Source organism: Oryctolagus cuniculus, chromosome 17 (genome assembly GCF_964237555.1).
Source record: "Oryctolagus cuniculus chromosome 17, mOryCun1.1, whole genome shotgun sequence".
Classification (NCBI taxonomy): domain Eukaryota; kingdom Metazoa; phylum Chordata; class Mammalia; order Lagomorpha; family Leporidae; genus Oryctolagus; species Oryctolagus cuniculus.
In genome coordinates, this window is record NC_091448.1 from 46,387,572 (window position 1) to 46,405,540 (window position 17,969).

Below are 17,969 nucleotides of genomic sequence, written 5' to 3' on the forward strand. Positions count from 1 at the left end.
TTTCAGTGTGGGTCACAAGGCAGACAAGTTAACGAATATTTGTTGACTGACTCAGAAAAATAAAACAAAAAATTTATTCTACTACCTAAAAAAATTGTTTTAAATATCAAAAAGTGTAAACAAAGGTAACCAATGTTAGTAATACGTTTGGCAAAGAATCAACATCATTCCTAGAAAAAGAGCTCTCTCCAGATGCCAGTTTAAAAAGAGAGAGACAATTTAGTAGAAAATATATCCAAGACACGAAGCAGGCAACTTAGAATACACACTGTCAGCACAGTTATAAAAAACACTCAGCATAACTTCATCATTTACAGATGAAAACACAGAATCACATTTGCAAAGGACACCCCCACCCCCTCCAGAAAATACACCAGTCCCCAGTGCAGGGACGAAAGCAGACTGCTGGCAAAGTGCGGCTCGGCAGCCCTAAGCATCCACCTAGGAAATCCCACTTCCAGGAAGTGACCGTGTAGCACCGGCCAGCGCTGAGCTGCTCCTGAGCTGCAGTGGGGTTTTGTTTGTGGAGGTTGCTGTGTGTCCTGAGTTTCGTCGAGGGCCGTGGCCACTGTTGGCAGCTTTGCAGAGCTCGCCGCTCCTGGCAGCACCTTGACCCCAGCTCCAGTCTCTTCCTTGCCTTCCCCGTAGGGTGATAGTTTCATCTATTTTTATTGGATTAGATGATGCCTCCTCCAATCATTTTTGGGAAAAACAGGTGGCCCAGATTGAAATGTGTAGGATTCCATGTCTTCAGTTCCCACTAACCACTCGAGACTCCTTGCAGCTGAGCTCTGAGGGAAGTAACTAGAAGGGTGGCCCGGTGCTGTCCTTGAGTGGGCGAGATGGGATTTCCAGAGGGGAAGAACTCAGGCGCGGAGTGTAGAGAGCCCACATGTGCTGCTCAAATAAGTGTCACCGTGCACAAGGCCTTGGCACACTGACATTTCCCCAGGGGCGAGAGCCGGCCCGGCCCCCCGCGGCCCCTGCACTTGGCCAGCACGGGGATGAGAAGTGTGTATGTGGTCCCCAGCTAGAGGAGCGGCAAGCTGCTCCCGAGAGGCCCTGTCCCCAGGCAAGCAGGAGCTTAGTGAGTCCACACTGGGAAAAGGGGGTGCTTCACCTAGGCACTGCTCGGGGCCCTGAGGCCCCCGACAGCCCCACCCTGCAGCCGGCCCTCCCTCAGCCCCCTCCTCTCCTGGCTCCACTCCAGCCTCTCCCATTCCCTGCTTCCTCATCCTCTGGTTCCCAGTTTCTCCCCAGCACAATGTCTTGTGTCCCTGCTTCCTTGACCACTGATTCCATAGGCTACCCCTCAGAACCTTTCTTAAGCTAGCATTTAATGAGTTCAGAGGAGACCATCTTAGAGCTGTTGAACCAAGAGGACTTCTTGGAGGAGGTGGCTCTGGAACAGGCCCTTACAGAGTGGGTATGGTTTAAATGAGGGGTTTGGGACATTGCAGAGCAAAGTCCAGAATGGGAATGACTGTGGCGTGCGTTGGGGGCAGAGTGTGGGAAAAGGTTGCTGGGGCCTCATCACCAAAGGCCTTGAGGGCAGTGCCAAGATCTTTGGACTTGACTGTTTGAATTCTTAGAGCCTTTTGAAAAGTTTGGATTAAATGAGATCAGTGCCATGGGGGTGTTTAGGCTAGACGGAGAAAGACATCGCAGAGGCTGGTCATCCCGGGAGGTTTCTGATGGGCGCTGTGAGCGGGCCCGGGACTGCGGCCCAGCCCCCACCACCTGACTGTGGGGAGGGGCCGGCTGCTCCTGGAGCGCTGAGACAGGCGGCCCAGTGCCCGGCTCCCTGCCCCTACACTGCCCCTATTAGCTTGTGCTCCAGGATGGCTGGGATTGGGGGGGGGGGGGCGTGTGTGACCCATGTGCATCCCGTGACTGCTCCCAGCAGCAGCACGCGTTCTTAGCGAGTTCTCTTGTAGCGTTTCGCCTTGATCTTACTGGTCAGTAAGTACACAAGTACTGCTTTAGGAGAAATTTAGGCAAGGTTTTGCATCCCACTGCCTCCGACTCCCAAAATAGAAGAAAACCCACTGCCTGATGTCAGGGGGTGGGGCAGGGTTGCCAAGAACCAACTTTTAGAGTTTTCCCAGGCTGGCCCGGGGGCAGAGTGACAGGCGCTGTGGAGCAGGGGCCTCACTCCGTGACCAGGACAGAGGTCCTGTGGCTGTCGGTGTCTCACCCCCTTCCCTGCTCCTCGGCTGGCGTCTGGCCTCAGCAGCCAGCTCTCCTGCATTCTCTCGGCGCCCCCCCCCCCCGCCACGGAGCAGCCCTTTCCTTCAGCAGCCCCCACCATTCGGAAGGCCACAGGCCTCCCCCAGCCCTGTCCGCTTGTTAGCCCTGCCGTCCCCACCGCCTGCAATTCTGCCTCTGTTGTTCGGGGGTCTTCGTCTTGTTCCATCAGCTGCTTCTCTACTCCAGGGATGTACAGGTCTCTCTCAGCCATAGGAAAGATCCTGCCACCCCGTGAGTGGCTGTCTCTGTCCGCCGGGGCTGTCATGACAAAATAGCACAGACCAGGACACAGACAGAAGTTTGTTTCTGTTCTCGGGGCTGGGAAGTGCAGCGTCCCCCAGGTTTGCGGTGTGGACTCTTCCCCGGCCAGCCGACAGATGGCGGCCTTCTGGCTGCGACCTCACATCTGGAGGAGGGGGCGCTGGTGTGTGTTCTTCCCAGAGGCCCCAGCCCTGTGGGATCAGGACCTCAGCCTCCGTTAGCACCTCCTTCTCACGGGCTCTGTCTCTAGATACTGCCACACTGGGGAACAGGGCTTCAGCATGTGATTTTTGTTTTAAAGTAATTAATTTGAGAGGCAGAGACAGAGAGAGCGCTCCCACTTGCTCGCTCCCAGATGTCTGCAGTGGTTGGGGCTGGGCCAGACTGAAGCCAATGTCTGTGAACTCAGTCCGGGTCTCCTGTGTGTGTGGCAGGAACCCAACTACCTGTGCCATCACCTGCTGCTGCCTCCTGGGGTGCACAGAGCTGGGGGTGAAACCCAGGCACTTGGATATGGGGTGCAGGTGTCTTAACCGCTAGGCCAAATGCCCGTCCTCAACATGTGAATTTGGGAGAGCCATTCAGTCCATAGCAGCTACCATTCTTCTCTCTTTCCCAGACCAGGGACTTCCTATTCATGTATTTTTTCTTTTTAAACAAGACGTGGTTACATACATGTTGTCTGCCAGGGGCTTATCTGTTCCTGAACTAAAAGCACAGAGCCTGGGCCGGTGCTGCGGCATAGGTTAAGACGCTGCCTTCAATGCCAGCATCCCATATGGGCACTGGTTCGAGTCCTGGCTGCTCCAGTTCTGATCTAGCTCGCTACTAATGCACCTGGGAAAGCAGCAGACGTCTGTGGGAGACCTGAAAGAGGCTCCTGGCCCAGCCCAGGGCTGTTGCAGCCATTTGGGGAGTGAACCAGCAAATAGAAGAGCTCTCTCTCTCCCTGTTTCATCCTTTCTCTCTCTCTCTGTGACTTTGCATTTCAAATAAAATAAAATAAACCTAAAAAAAAAAAGAGAGAGAAAGAAAGAAAACCACAAAGCTCCTGACCTCATGGGCCCTAAACTCCTGCAGAGAGAGACAGGCAGAGCAGTCAGTGCCTGGCTTCTGGCCCGGTTCTCAGGGGAGAAGGTGATACGCACTGGCCCTGTGGCAGGGGACGGGGCAGCACAGGGAGTGCTGGGGAGGACCCAGGGTGCCCCAGCCAAGCCTTCTTGGGGGTGTGGATTGGTACCATTTCCTAGCCACCCCCATTCGCTGCTCTCGGGGCAGGTGGGGCTTGGGAGAAAAAACAGCGCTGTAGAGGGTTCCAGGCTCAGCCCTGCCACTCAGCAGCTGTGCGGCTGCACACAAGTCGCCTCCCCTCCTTGGGACCTGCTGCTTCCTCCGACAAAAAGGCAGGATTGACCGCTCTGTCCCGAAGTCCCTGCAGGAGCCCGGTTTGGAGGAAAGCTGGGGCTCCTGGCCTCCATGCTCCGCTTCAAAGGGGTCTGCGGTTGGCTCGGGCGTCCTGGGCTGCCGTCGCCTGGCTCTCTGAGCCCATCTGGGCCACGGGCCGGCCTGCTGCTCCCACCCTGCGTCTTGTGCCACCAGTGGTGTGCTTGGCAGCCTTTTATCCATGAAAAAGATTATGCAGAGGTTTACTTCGATTTTAAAAATTCATATTTGATTGATTAAAATACAAGTTTAAAAAATCCTCAACCTTACTTGCACTTCTAATATACATTTTTGAATTTTTCATTCTATTTATGTGTCTAGGAAATTTTAGTGTCTCCTTGTTAGAGATCTTTTAGACTCACAAAATTAACCTCCTGTAAACATTTTAAACTGGTTTATGCTTTTAAGCCTTTTAAAATACTTAAAGGACAAACAAAATGTTCCCAAGTCGTTAAATAAGTTGCCTCACTCCAGCAAGTTACACATAAAAGCGGAAATACCTAGGTTCTCTTGTGTGTGGCAGTACTGTTGTCAGGGCCTCCACTTTAAAATCAAGAATCCGTTAATATCGGAATCCGAGGATGGGCCTGGTACTCTAGTAGGGGACATTCTGTTAAAACCAGATCCTGGCCGGCGCCGTGGCTCACTAGGCTAATGCTCTGCCTTGCGGCACCAGCACACCGGGTTCTAGTCCCGGTCGGGGCGCCGGATTCTGTCCCGGTTGCCCCTCTTCCAGGCCAGCTCTCTGCTGTGGCCAGGGAGTGCAGTGGAGGATGGCCCAGGTGCTTGGGCCCTGCACCCCATGGGAGACCAGGGTAAGTACCTGGCTCCTGCTATCAGATCAGCGTGGTGCGCCGGCCGCAGCGCGCCGGCCGCAGCGGCCATTGGAGGGTGAACCAACGGCAAAGGAAGACCTTTCTCTCTGTCTCCCTCTCTCTCACTGTCACTCTGCCTGTCAAAAAAAAAAAAAAAAAAAACAAACAAACAAACAAAAAAAAAACCAGATCCTGAAGCCACATGCCGAATACGTATCGATTTGTTGACACACGAGAACATTAGCAGCAGGAGCTCGATTCACGTCTCTGAACTCAACCGCAGGCCTCCCCGGGTGTGACAGTCGTCCACCTGCTAAGGAGGGAACGCGGTTCTGGAGGTGTCTGCTCAGGGCCGTGAGGGTGCGTGTGCCCAGCTCCGCCGTGCCGACGGCCCTGCTCTCGGGGCCGCACCCTTGCCTCCCAAACCAGGTTTCGCCCTGGTCGTGCACAGCCCTGGCTTCACCGGGGTCTGAGTCCCTCTCACTGAGACGCTGGCGGCTCCTCCCCACGCTGCTCCGGCTCATGATTGCCTGTTTCTGTAGCCCTAAACACCTCTGAACCCAAAGGAACTGTGTGTTCCTTCTTATTCTCCACAGTATCACAAAACTCTTAAAATTGGTTTATTTTTTGGGAGGCAGGAAGAGAGTGCTTTCACCCACTGTTTTACTCCCCACCCCCAAATGCCCACAGTAACCAGGGCTGGGCCAGGCCTGGGCTGGGACCAAAGCCGTGAGCTGGGAATGCAGTCCAGATCTGCTGCGTGGGTGCCAGGAACCCACTTACTTGAGCCATCACCACTGCTTCCCGGGGTCTGCATTAGCAGGAAGCTGGCGTCAGGAGCCAGAGCTGGGAGCTGAAACCAAGCACTGCTGTGTGCGACGCAGGCCAAACACCCACCCCATCTTCCTATTGTTTCTGATCGAATGCTGAATGTTTCTGACACGGAGTCTGAGCAGGCTTCCAGCTCTCTCAATGTCTGGTCTCAGCAAATCCTGCAGGGTGGTCCCCGGGAAAGCCCCTGCTCTGTGTGCACGGGGCTCTCAGCCACCTGTGTCCTCTCCCTGGAGTGTTTTGATGACAGTGCCTTCCCAGAGCAGCACCAGGCACACATCCCCCTGCCCGCTCCCAAGGTGACCCCTCCTCCTGGTCTTTCTTTGTGCCCCGCAGAGGGGGAGATACCTGACCTGACCAGGTGAAAACAGGAAGTGGAGCATCTTGGGAGCTGGGCTTAAGGCTTCTCTGCACTCCAATTGTCCCCCTTGTGCCCCAGAGAGAGGGAGACCTTGCCGGTGCTGACAGTTGTGGGGGCGCAGGTGGGCCTTGGGTCGGGCCTTTTACAGAGTGCCGACACCTGCCGCAGGCCTCAGGCTGAGTGTGTGCCAGGCCCGCTGGTGCTGCTGCTGGGGGGGCAGGGGCGTGGGTGCCCTGGAGCCAGCCCAGCCGTGGGAACCAGCAGTCTTTCCAGGGTCACCCGAGTGCACGAAGGGCCTGACATTCGACCTCTGTGCCTTTCCTGTGTCTCAGGGGAGCAGCTGGCTCCCCCCGAGTCCTGGGCTCCCCCAATCTCCGTGCTTCGTGTAGCCCCATGAGCTGTTTAAGAAGGCCTCTTTGAGAAAAGCATTTAGACACACTTGGCAGAAGGCAAGTCTCATTAGCAACTGTCTCAGTGACCCTTGGCTGTCAGAGAACGCTGTGTTCTCTCTAGGGCCGGGGCCCCCAGCCTTGGAGGAGGGCACACGGCCTGGGGCCTGGTGGCGGGGAGGCCGTGGTGGGCGGGCCCTTTGCTCCCCCGCATCTGGTTCTGTTTCTCTGCGCCTGTGCCTCCCTCCTGCTGCCCCCTCTTCCTCTGCTGCCTCCCGCCGTTCTCTCTCTCTCCCTTCTTCTACCCTCTCCCTTGCCCCTCCACAAACCCACTGGAGGTGGAATCTGTTTCCATGAGAAACGAAGCATCTGGAGATGGTTCTTCCCCGTCAGCAGTGGGCAAGCGGCCACCCTCGAGGTTTCTGTGAAGGCTCAGCCTTCACGGGGCGGGTGCCGGCTGAGCCGTCCTGGCACGCTGCTGTGTGGGCCTTGTTTAATTTGGGGAATCTATTATATTTTTAAAAATGGGACCAAATGTGACCAGTGCCCCAGATGGGTGTTTTTGCTCAGGTATTTAAAATATAAACGAGCGGGAGCCTAGTGGCAGATACAGGTGAGGTGCCCGCTCCTCCGCTGCCCACTGTGTTCTCCTAGCGGAGATGGATGGGGTGGGTTCTTGTCTTCATGCAAGAAAGAATGCAGATGTGAGGCAGAGAGCTTTCCCTGGGGGAGGGCTGAGACCACCTGGGGAGTTACTGGGGTACAGGCAGGACTTCCAGGCATAAGATCCTGGGCTGCCTCCAACGGTCTTTGTTTCCCTCAGGCCCCCTCACACGGCATAGGCTCCTTTCTAACTTCCTAGCACTTCCACACGTTGAGCATGTCTTCAGCACGTTTCCGCTGCGACGTGTGATCTGTGCAAGACACACAGTTCTGCTCTGGGTGTTTTTTAGGCGCCTGCTTAAAATGGTCCCATGCCGCACACCGCCTTGCTTCTCTGGCTCATCTGGCTCATCGCTAAGTCTACAAGCTTTCCCCTTGTCGATATTTCTGTCTAGTTCATTTTCATGTGCAGCGCTCAAGAGTGTTTCCTTGTCTGAGCACGCCACAGCTGACGTCCACTCCCGACGGGCAGGGGTTGTTTCTGGAGTTCCTGTGTCACAGGGGTGTTGCTGTTAGGTGTCATCGTGCCTGTCTTGAGGACCCGCTGGCCAGGTTCAGCTGTGTCCCCATCCACACTCTTTTTTTTTTTTTTTTTGACAGGCAGAGTGGACAGTGAGAGAGAGAGACAGAGAGAAAGGTCTTCCTTTGCCGTTGGTTCACCCTCCAATGGCCGCCGCGGCTGGCGCGCTGCAGCCGGCGCACCGCGCTGATCCGATGGCAGGAGCCAGGAGCCAGGTGCTTTTCTTGGTCTCCCATGGGGTGCAGGGCCCAAGCACCTGGGCCATCCTCCACTGCACTCCCGGGCCACAGCAGAGAGCTGGCCTGGAAGAGGGGCAACCGGGACAGAATCCGGCACCCCGACCGGGACTAGAACCCGGTGTGCCGGCGCTGCTAGGCGGAGGATTAGCCTAGTGAGCCGCGGTGCCGGCCCCCATCCACACTGTTGACTGTGTCACTTTTCTGAGTCCCTTTTGGCATCGTCCATACCCCTCATCGTAAGGGACACACTGCACTGGGTGACCCATGTTGCCGCAGTCTTCATGACAGCCATTGTCTGGCTTTTTTTCTTCCTTTTCTTTTCTTTTCTTTCTTTTTTTTTTTTTTTTTTGATTTATTTTATTTATTTGAAAGAGTTACAGAGAAGGGGACGGGGTGAGAGAAAGAGAATTTCCACCTGTTGATTCACTCCCCAAATTGCTGCAACAGCTAGGGCTGGGCAGGCTGCAGCCAGGAGCCTGGAACTTAATTTGGGTCTCCCATATGGGTGCAATGACCCAAGCACTGGAGCCATCTTCCACCGCCTTCCCACGTGCATTAGCAGGGAGTTAGGTCAGAAGTGGAGCAGCTGGACTTGAACCCGTGCTCATACGGGATGCTGGCGCCGCAGGTGGCAGCTGAACCCGCCGCATCATGCACTGGCCCCCGTACAACCATTTGCACAAATAACATGAAGGGTCCTCCAGAAGTTCATGGAAATGGCAACAAAAAAACCATGCATGTATTCCAAAAGCTTTTTTGCACCAAAATAAGCCTGTCTTTTGCCCCTGTTTTCCCCTGAACTATTTGAAGTACCCCCACTTTGTGCCCTGCCAGCCACCATGTTCTCCCTGCTCTTCCTGTCCCAGAATCTGCTCCTCCTCCCATTTTTTTTCTCTCAGCCCCAGCAGTCTTTTTTTCTTCTTAAGAAAAAAATTTATTTATTTGAAAGACAGTTACAGAGAGAGGTAGAGCCAGAGGCGGGAGAGAGAGAGGGAGAGAAAGAGGGAGAGAGGTCTTCCATCCGCTGGTTCACTCTCCAGATGACCGCAATGGCCAGGGCTGAGCTGATCTGAAGCCAGGAGCCAGGAGCTTTCTCCGGGTCTCCCACGTGGGTGCAGGGGCCCAAGGACTTGGGCCAACTTCTACTGCTTTCCCAGGCCACAGCAGAGAGCTGGATCGGAAGTGCAGCAGCTGGAACTCAAACCGGTGCCCATATGGGATGCTGGCGCTGCAGGCCGGCGCTTTAACCCGCTGCGCCACAGTGCCGGCCCCTAGCCCCAGCAGTCTTTCGTGATGCCTTCCCAGCCCCCTCAGAGCCTCTTGCCACCCAGATGCCGCAAAAGCTGGGTCACAGCCCTGCCTGGCGCTCGGCCCCTCCCTGGCTCTGATCTCCATCCCCGGAGTCCCTTCCCCTTTAAAACTCCATCTCCTTGGCAGGAGAAAAACCAGCAACCTAAGCCATGGAACAGTCGGCACGCTGAGCTTTCAGATGGTTTAAAATGCTCACAAGTGGGTTCCTCCTGGGAAGAAAGAGTGCTTAGGGCTCGCCCTGTTTTGTCTGCGCTTTGTGGGTGACAGCGAAGGGGTTTTAGGTGCTGCTTGTGGTCCCGCCCTCCTCCCCAGGGCAGGGGACTTGGGGCTGAGCCTGCTCTAGGGACACCAGGTATACACTGTAAGCCCAAAAGTTACACTTGGGCTGGTGGGGGGAGGAGAGTGCCAGCCGCAGGCTTGGCAGGCGTCAGCATTCCTGGAGCTCTCGGTGTGGCCGTGACGTTGCCTGTTTTCTGTTTCTAGAGCTAATGTCTTCCAGCCCGGCTCAGAGGTTTCTGCTGCGCTCACCAGAGCAAGGACCCGTCTGCCCTTCTTAGGAGCCACGCTGCTTCAGGGAAGCTTTTGTAAAAAACAGAAACGGGTTCACAGCACTAGCAGATACTTGGGGGGGCCTTACTGGATAGCAGCCACTTGGGTGGAAGACATTTTACATGTCTTGTTTGTTCCTCACAACAACCAAACACGATGAGAAAGTCCCCGTATCCCCTGGCAGCCGTGGCGAGAAGTCTCGGAGAAGTCCAGCGGCTTGCCTGGGTCTTCCCCGGACTCGGCCTGTCCTTCCGCCCGTTCTTCCCGGCCCTCCCAGCTGGGATCGGCAGGTTCAGGTCAGCCTGTGCCGCTCCCCGTTTTCACTCCCTTCAGGGAGCCCCTGGCTGGGGTGTCTAAAGGCATCTATTGGAAATCCCCGCCGTGCCTTGTAGGGTTCCTGTTGGCGGCATTCCAGAAGTGTCCACGTCCGTGGACCTGCTTCAAGGGCGGGGGAGTGGGACCGACGGGAGGTGAGGGAAGACGTGGTATGATCCCAGCCTCCTTCCCACAGCCTGAGCCAAGGGAGGCCTTGCCCTGTCCTGTTCACCCGAGTCCCCAGCTGAGTCGGCAGCCTGGCAGGGAGGGGAAGAGCAGCAGCTCTTACAATGGGCAGACCAGGGTTTCTGTCCCAGCGTGACCACCGACGGGCCGGGGGACCCTGGGCAGGCGACTACCTCCTGCAGGCTGGGGAGAGTGGTGCCCCACAGCATCCGTTAGGAGGATGACCTGGGGCCGCAGCTGTGCTGTGCCTGGCACAGAGCAGACACGCTGCACAGGGGAGTTCCCTTTTCCTGGCCCTCTGGTCCCTGACTTGGGGAAGGCTCTAGGGCCAAGCTAGCCCAGGATCGGGTGGTGAGGAGGCGGCCTGGACCACGCAGTAGAGATGCTGACCCTGTCCATGTATCAGACACCTGTGGCTTCCCTGGGTCCAGGTCTAACTGCGCTGATTTTACTGATTCGATTTTATTGATGCAGTCATGCCCAGCACTGCCCCTGCCCCTGTGTACCTCATCGTCCTGAGATCCTATTTCTGAGTTTTGTATTCATTTACTTTCATTTTATTTGAAAGGCAGAGGAGAGAGAGAGAGAATCTTCCATCTTTGGTTCCCTCCTGAAATGCCTACAACAGCCAAGGATAGGCCAGGCTGAAGCCCGGAGCTCATTTCCGGTCTCCCACATGGATGGCAGAAACCCAAGTTCTCGGGTCATCTGCTGCTGCCTCCCAGGGTGCGCGTTAGCAGGGAGCTGCATGGCAGCAGTGGAGCTGGGACTCAGACCCATGCGCTCTGATATGGGAAGCAGGCAGTGTCTAACACCCACTGTGTCTTGGGCTCAAATCATCAAAAGCAAGAGGGGACTTGCAGTGGCTGAGCTCTAGGGGAGGTGTGGGGAGCTGTTCCAAAGTGGATCAGCAGGGGCTCCGTGTCCTTGCTCCACTCTCCCAGTTTCTGCTGCAGCTGTGGTGTAATGAGGGGCCTTCAGAGAAACTGAGGCACCGAGCAGGGAGGGGCTTCTCTGCCTTCGATATCCCTTCTTGGGAGCGGAAGCTGGCCACCCGCAGGCCTGCTACTGCGTCTGGCCTCACAGTAGGCTCTGGTTACCCCCTGCTTGCCATCACCCTCTTCCAGCTCTGCTCCAGGAGCTGTGCCAAGGTGTTGTTGGAGGGGACTAAAGGTGGTACAGAGCTAGAGAGAGAAAGAGGTCTTCCATCTGCTGGTTGACTCCCCAAATGACTGCCATGGCCAGAGCTGAGCTGATCTGAAGCCAGGAGCCAGGAGCTACTTCTAGGCCTCCCACATGGGTGCAGGGGCCCAAGCACTTGGGTCATCTTCTACTGCTTTCCCAGGCCATAGCAGAGAGCTGGATGGGAAGTGGAGCAGCCGGGACTCAAACCAGCGCCCATGTGGGATGCTGGCGGGGCTTTAACCCACTGAGCCACAGTGCCGGCCCCCCAGCCACGTCTTCTAACAGCTGTGAGCCTAAAGCGGTCGCGTATTCCTTGTGACAGCGGGGCTGATGGCACACCTACCGGATCGGCTACGCCACAGGCTCCAGAATGCTGAGGCCATGCTCCCAGTCCCTTGGCATCCCTCCCACCGGGAAGTGAAATGTCAGTGGAGCAAATTACTGACCGACTGCTTTGGAACCTATAAATATTAAATTGCTCTGGCTTTCATAGAGAATTCAAGCTCTGGTCTATCCCAGAAGGCTACACAAGGCAAGTCTGGATAATGCAAGGATAATGCACCAGCCGCCAGTGAAGACAAGAGGCCCCAGAGGGTAGGGCCAGGCAGACACAGTGGGCTGCAGTCGCTGGGGTCAGCGCTGGCTGGAGCAGAAGCAGCGGGGTGCAGGAGGCGAAGAGCAGGGGGCTGGCAGACCCAAAGGCCACTGTAGCCGGGGCAGGGCTTCTGAGTCCGCTAAGTGTGATGGTTCAGGCACGTGCCGTTTACAGGCAAGCTTTGTGTTGCTCTCGCGCTTGCTCTCTCTGTTATAGTCTCTTTTTAAATATCTTCTGCATGAATTCAAGCTCTTTTTTTTTTTTTAAGATTTATTTTATTTGAAAGGTAGAATGACAGAGGAAGAGACAGAGAGAAAGAGATTTTCCACCTGCTGGTCCACTCCCTAAGTGGCTACTCAGCTGAGGTTTTGTCAGGCTGAAGCCAGGAGCCTGGAACTCCCGATCTCCATGTGGGTGGCAGGAGCCCCAGGCACCTTAGCAGGGAGCTGGATCAGAAGTGGAGCAGCTGGGACTTGAACTGGCGCTCCCATCTGGGATGCCGGCACCGCAGGCAGTGGCTTACCCGGCCATGCCACAATGCTGGCCTCTGTGCTGCATTTCTTACTCCAGCCTGGGACTCCAGTGCCCTACTGCCTCCAAGGACTGTCCCCGTCAGAGCAGTGGACACTGGAATCTTCTAGGCAGTGGCTGGGCTGGGGGCTGGGCTGCGGGCTCTCTGGCAGACAGCTGTCATCCTCCCCCAATTCCCCTGCTGCAGCCTGGCCCCAGGCTCCTCTCCTGCCTGGTGGCACCCTGCTCCACTTCTAGCCTGGGTGAGGACTCCCATCACATCTCCTCTGCGTGTGTGTGTGTGTGTGCCAAGGTGTTGTTGGAGGGGACTATCGTGGTACAGAGCTAGAGAGAGAAAGAGGTCTTCCATCTGCTGGTTGACTCCCCAAATGACTGCCATGGCCAGAGCTAAGCTGATCTGAAGCCAGGAGCCAGGAGCTACTTCCAGGCCTCCCACACGGGTGCAGGAGAGTGTGTCGGGAGTGTGGAGGCTGCTGGGTCCCTAACAAGCACGCAACATGGCAAGATCCTGGTGTCATATCGCCATGGTTCTGTCTCTGGGATCTCCTTAGAGGGCGGCTTGAGCTGAAACCTTGTGCCCAGTGCTTTAATGCGTTACCCGTTGCCCCTCACCTCGTGGGAGGTAGAAGAATGACAGCTGAGGACACCAAGGCCCAGAGAGGCAAACGGACTTGATCAGGGTCACACAGGAAGGTTCCATGCAACCACTTCGTGGCCGAGCCTGGATTCTGCCTGGGGCTTTCCTGGCCTGGGTTCCCCACATGGAGCCTGCGTGTGTGCCCTGGGCCCAGCCGGTGCGCTCTCTCTTGCAGGCATCCCCACCCTCATCGTGCTGGACCCGCAGGGGGAGGTGATCACCCGGCAGGGGCGCGTGGAGGTGCTCAACGACGAGGACTGCAGGGAGTTCCCGTGGCACCCGAAGCCCGTGCTGGAGCTCTCGGACTCCAACGCCGTGCAGCTCAACGAGGGCCCCTGCCTCGTGCTTTTCGTAGGTATGGCACTCACTGGGGACCCCAGTCAGGGTGGCCCTCACGTGGCTGGTGCCTGTCCCTGGCAGCACTGCCTGGGCCCTTGTCTCTCCCCCCAGCCTTGCTTCTGACCCCAGTGATTTATTCATGGCTTTGCCGGGGCGGGAGGTGTCCGGGGAGCTGCACCGCGGCTGCCTGCTGGGCAGAACAGGTCAGCCTGGAGGATGTCCTCAGCCCCAACAGGACCAGAGCCCTTGGTGGAAAGAGGCAGGGCTGCAGGCACAGCAGCCGCAGGGGGCCAACGCTGACTCCAGCTGCTTCTGCAGACCCTCTGTGCTCCGGAGAACTGCTCCAGGGGCTGAGAGAGCTGGCCTGGGGCCTCGGGGTACAGCCGTCCTCACTGGCCAACCACATTGCTCAGGTGGGTGGCTGGGCTGGGCCTGGGCAGGACAGAGGAGCAGCCATCTAGGGTCCACAGGCCCTGGGGGGAGGGGGTTGACCCTGGTTCCTTGTGTAGACTGAGCAGCTTCCAGCCAAGGCCACTGTGCCCCCTGCCTGTAAGAAACTGAACGGCTGCCTGGGTCTGTGCTCCCTGGGGAGAGGCAGCCTTGAGGAATTGTTCACCCTGAGGCTTTCTGGCCCACTGCTCGGTGAGGAAGTTGTGGCCGTCTGCAAAAATGCAGAAACAGGGTCCCAGGGAGGCCAAGCGAATTGTACGGTGTCACAGCGCCCATCCGATGTGGATGCCGGGTGTGTCTGGCACCCATGGTCTCTCTGGCGCTGTGGTGTTTTGGGTGCATGCCCTCTGTCTGTGCCCTCCCCTGCTCTGGCCACTTGGGAGTGTTGTTCTTGCTCTCAGCTACAGGTTGCAACAAGAGTGAGCCCTGGCGCCCTGCTGAGGGGCCTGGTCTGTGGCTCCGGTGCACTCAGCCTCACCCCTAGGCCCATCCGGCTGCCAGCTGTGAAGCTGGCATTCCCGCAGCTGTGGTGCCCCCAACACCAACACCGTCAAAGCTGGAGCCACACCTCAGTCCTCACCACCGATCCTTGTGCTGGTTTCCCTAGAAAGCCACAGGTCTGAGGTCCCACGATTGAGAGAAAAGCAGGGCCTGTAGAGGGGAAGTTCAGCTTCCAGGGTGGGCTTGGGAACCCCGCGGGGCAACGGCGCCCCCGGGGGAAGCGAGTTATTCCCAGGGAGCCAGACACAGGAGAGTGTGCAAGCATGCTTTGCTGCTGGCACGTAGCGTGCACACGTGTCTGTGTGTGTCTGTGCACATGTGTGCACACTCACGCATGCAGGAAGCGAGGCCTGCGTCCCCGGAGGAATTGCTTTTTTATTCAGAGCTTACTCACATGGCCATTTCTGCAGCTCAGGCCCTGAAACCGGCCCCACGGGGTCCCGCTTCTTGTCTTTTCTCCCCCATGGCAGACTCGGAGGATGACGGAGAGTCTGAGGCAGCCAAGCAGCTGATCCAGCCGATAGCCGAGAAAGTCATTGCCAAGTACAAAGCCAAGGAGGAGGAGGCACCGCTTCTGTTCTTTGTGGCTGGGGAGGTGAGCGTGGGTGGGAAGGGCATTCGGGACACCAGCAGTACCAGTCTAGGGGCGGGCTGAAGCAGCCAGACCCAAGCGGGGAGGTGGCAAGAGGCGCTGTGTCACTGGTGGCGGAGGCCCGTCCTGCCCCTCTCAGGCAGCGGCCTCTGCAGCGGGAAGCCCTCCTGGGGCTGGTTCCCACCGGGGCTGCCACAGAGCACAGCAGTCGGAACACCGGGGTCACTCCCCTCGGTGCTGGGTCAGAACCAGGCCCCTAATGCTTTAAAAAGCATGAGCTTTGCTGGTCCTTCCCCCAGCGGCCTGCAAAGCAAAGCGGGCTTAGTGCTCTACTCTGGCTGGGACAGTCGGGGCAGGCAATTGCTTTCACCCAAAGTCTGTCGCCTGAGGGACCCCAGCTGGGCTGCACCAAGCAAGGGAGAAGGCCGGGGTGGGGGAACCCTTGAGCAGAGCCACCCTGGCAGGTGCCTGGCCCCCCGCGGTGTCGGTGTCTGGGTCCCACAAACAGGCATTTCTGCAAGGTGACCATACTCTGTGTCCACTCACTCCCCCCACCCAAGGAATCCTGCACGCATGCTCTGTCTGCAGTCCCACCCTGCTCGCAGAAGTCACTCCTGCACCCCCAGTTAGCCAGATCCCCCCATTCTCGTTTCCTGCTGCGTCTAGATCCCTGGAGAGGTACTCAAAAGACAGGCACATGGCCAGATGCCCCGAAGCACCCATTCATCACCGCCTCAAAAGCTGGCCCTGCTGTCCCTGCAGGGACCCTCGTAAGCGGCTCAAGTCTCCCTCCCCCAGCTAGAGCGGAACAAAGAGGGTTCAAGGGCGCTGCCTCGGGTGCCCCAGCTGTGTCACACACAGCGCTACTCTGCCCTTGCCACGCTTTCCGCTGTATATTGGCCCTGAGGAATGATGGGTATAGAACAGAAAGGGCCAGGCGGGGCTTTGGGAACTGGTCAGCACCAGCCGGGGGGTGCCACCTGCACCGGCTCCCCAGACCCCCAGAGGGAAGTGCCGCTGGTGCTGGCCAGCTGCTTTCCTCCTGTCATCAGCCCCCCGTGTTCGGAGCCGTGGCTGAATGCATTTGGACCTGGGTTCGGAGCGGTGCCTTGCCAGTCACACAGGAAGTAGGTAGCAGAGGGGCTGCCCGCGAGGTCACTGTAACTCCAGAAGCCGGGCTCCAGTCTGTCCTCAGGCGCCGACAAATGGAGACTTGCCCAGGCCTAGAAGAGTGAGGACAGGCAGGAGCAGGAGGAAGGGTCCCTGGCCCAGAAGACTGGACAAGAGGAGCCCGGGTCACCAGCTAGTCTCTGCACCTGGCTGCCCGTTCTCCCTGTGTGCCTCACCTGGGCTCCTGGCCTTGGGGGCTTCCTTGGTCCCGTTCTCTGTCCGTGTGCTCAGAAGGCAGGCAACATGGAAGGGGGGTGGGCACGGGGAAGAGCAGGCGTTGACTGAGACCCTCTGAGCCCAGGACTGCGGCCAGGGCTGCTCTCTTCTGCGTGATCCCTTCCCCTCTCCCCTCTGCAGCCTTACTAGACAAGAAAATTCACCTCCCTGTGAGTTGCTCAGAGGCAGTGGAGTGCGTGGCTTGGTCTGGGCTCCTACAGGGAGTTAGATGCATAGTATTTATCCAGCTATCTCCGTTCTGTTTACCAAGAAGATTTCCGTTATTATTTGGAAGGCAGAGACAGACAAAGGAGCTCCCATCATCAGGTTCCCCAAATGTCCACTATGCCTGGGGCTGGGCCAGGCCAAATCCAGGAACTCAATCCAGGTCTCCCACATGGGTTGCATCCTCTCTGCTTTCGGGGTGCACACTGGCAAAAAGCTGGAATTGGGTGCAGAGCTGGGACTTGGACCCTGGTACTGATACGGGACGTGGGTGTCCCAACTGGCAGCTTAACTGCTAGGCCCGTCACCCGTCGCCCCGGAGAGCCTGAACACCACTAGCAGGCCGACTCACCAGGCCTGGCTGGCAAGGGTGCGTGGGTTCCAGGTGGGGAGAGGGCTGTCATAACAGGCTTCCTGAAGATGCGCCTTCTCAGAAAGGAGTGGGGTGTTGGTCTCAGAACCTGGTGAGGCACAAAGTTCCTGCCTCCCACTCACCGAGCCCTTCGTGGGGCCTGCAGAGTCCTCTCCCAGGGCAGGCAGCCTCCTGGTGTGGCCTCGCAGATCCATTCTCCTTGTTTGTCTCTATATTTGAGCAAAGCTGTATCTGATGCTGGAGAACTTCACCTGGATGGCCGCTGGGACTACGTGAGAAAGTGCCAGCCTCCCTCCCGGATCGATGTGGCCGGCCAGTGTGCGCTCTGGCTGCCTGTGCACCTCTGACTCTCCCTGAAGGCCCCGGCAAACAAGTTTAGAAACACTGCGGGGTGGGAGTCCAGGCTGGCCTCAGATCATCCACAGCGGGGTTGCAAATAAATGAGAGTTGATTGCAAACTTGAGCAACCCAGGGTGGGCACTGTGGCACAGCTGTGCCGTATCAGAGTGCCCGGTTCAAGTCCCAGCTGGTCAGCTTCCCATCTAGCTTCCCCCTAAGGCACACTCTGGGAGGCAGCAGATGAGGGCTCAGGTACTGGAGTCTCTGCCACCCGTGCGGGAGAGCCCAGTGGAGATCCTGGCTCCAGATTTCAATCTGACCCAACCCTGGGCCTGGTTGCAGGTGTCTGGGGAGAGGGCCAGTAGATGGGAGATATCTCTCTCTCAAATCAGTGGACATTTTTAAGCCAGTCTAAGGCTATCACATCTGTCAGAGTGGAAGACGAGCACACTGCCTTCGTGGTCGTCCGGCGGACTCGCCTGGCGGTCTGGGGGAATGCAGAGAGGGAAGTGTACCAGGTGGCCCCCGTTTCCCCAGTGGGCAGGGGCCCCTGCTCCCCACGCTGAGACCCCGTCCAGCCTTGTGGGAAGCCTGCTCTCCAGGATGATGGGGCAGTCCCACCTCCGTGCCCTCTGGGGAGGCCGGGCCTAGGGGACCCTCCTTCTTTAACTCCCTGGTGTTCT

General features: G+C 57.5%; 1 protein-coding gene across 2 annotated transcripts in view; it reads left to right on the top strand.

The window, feature by feature from the left end:
• The window catches only part of NXN (nucleoredoxin), a 162,834-nt gene that overhangs the window by 143,350 nt on the left and 1,515 nt on the right, over positions 1-17,969 (top strand). For both annotated transcript variants that reach the window (XM_002718895.4, XM_051824571.2), the window contains exons 6-7: positions 13,257-13,436; positions 14,842-14,966. In XM_002718895.4, coding sequence (XP_002718941.1) covers positions 13,257-13,436; positions 14,842-14,966 — 305 coding nt within the window. The remainder of the gene's footprint in view (positions 1-13,256; positions 13,437-14,841; positions 14,967-17,969) is intronic.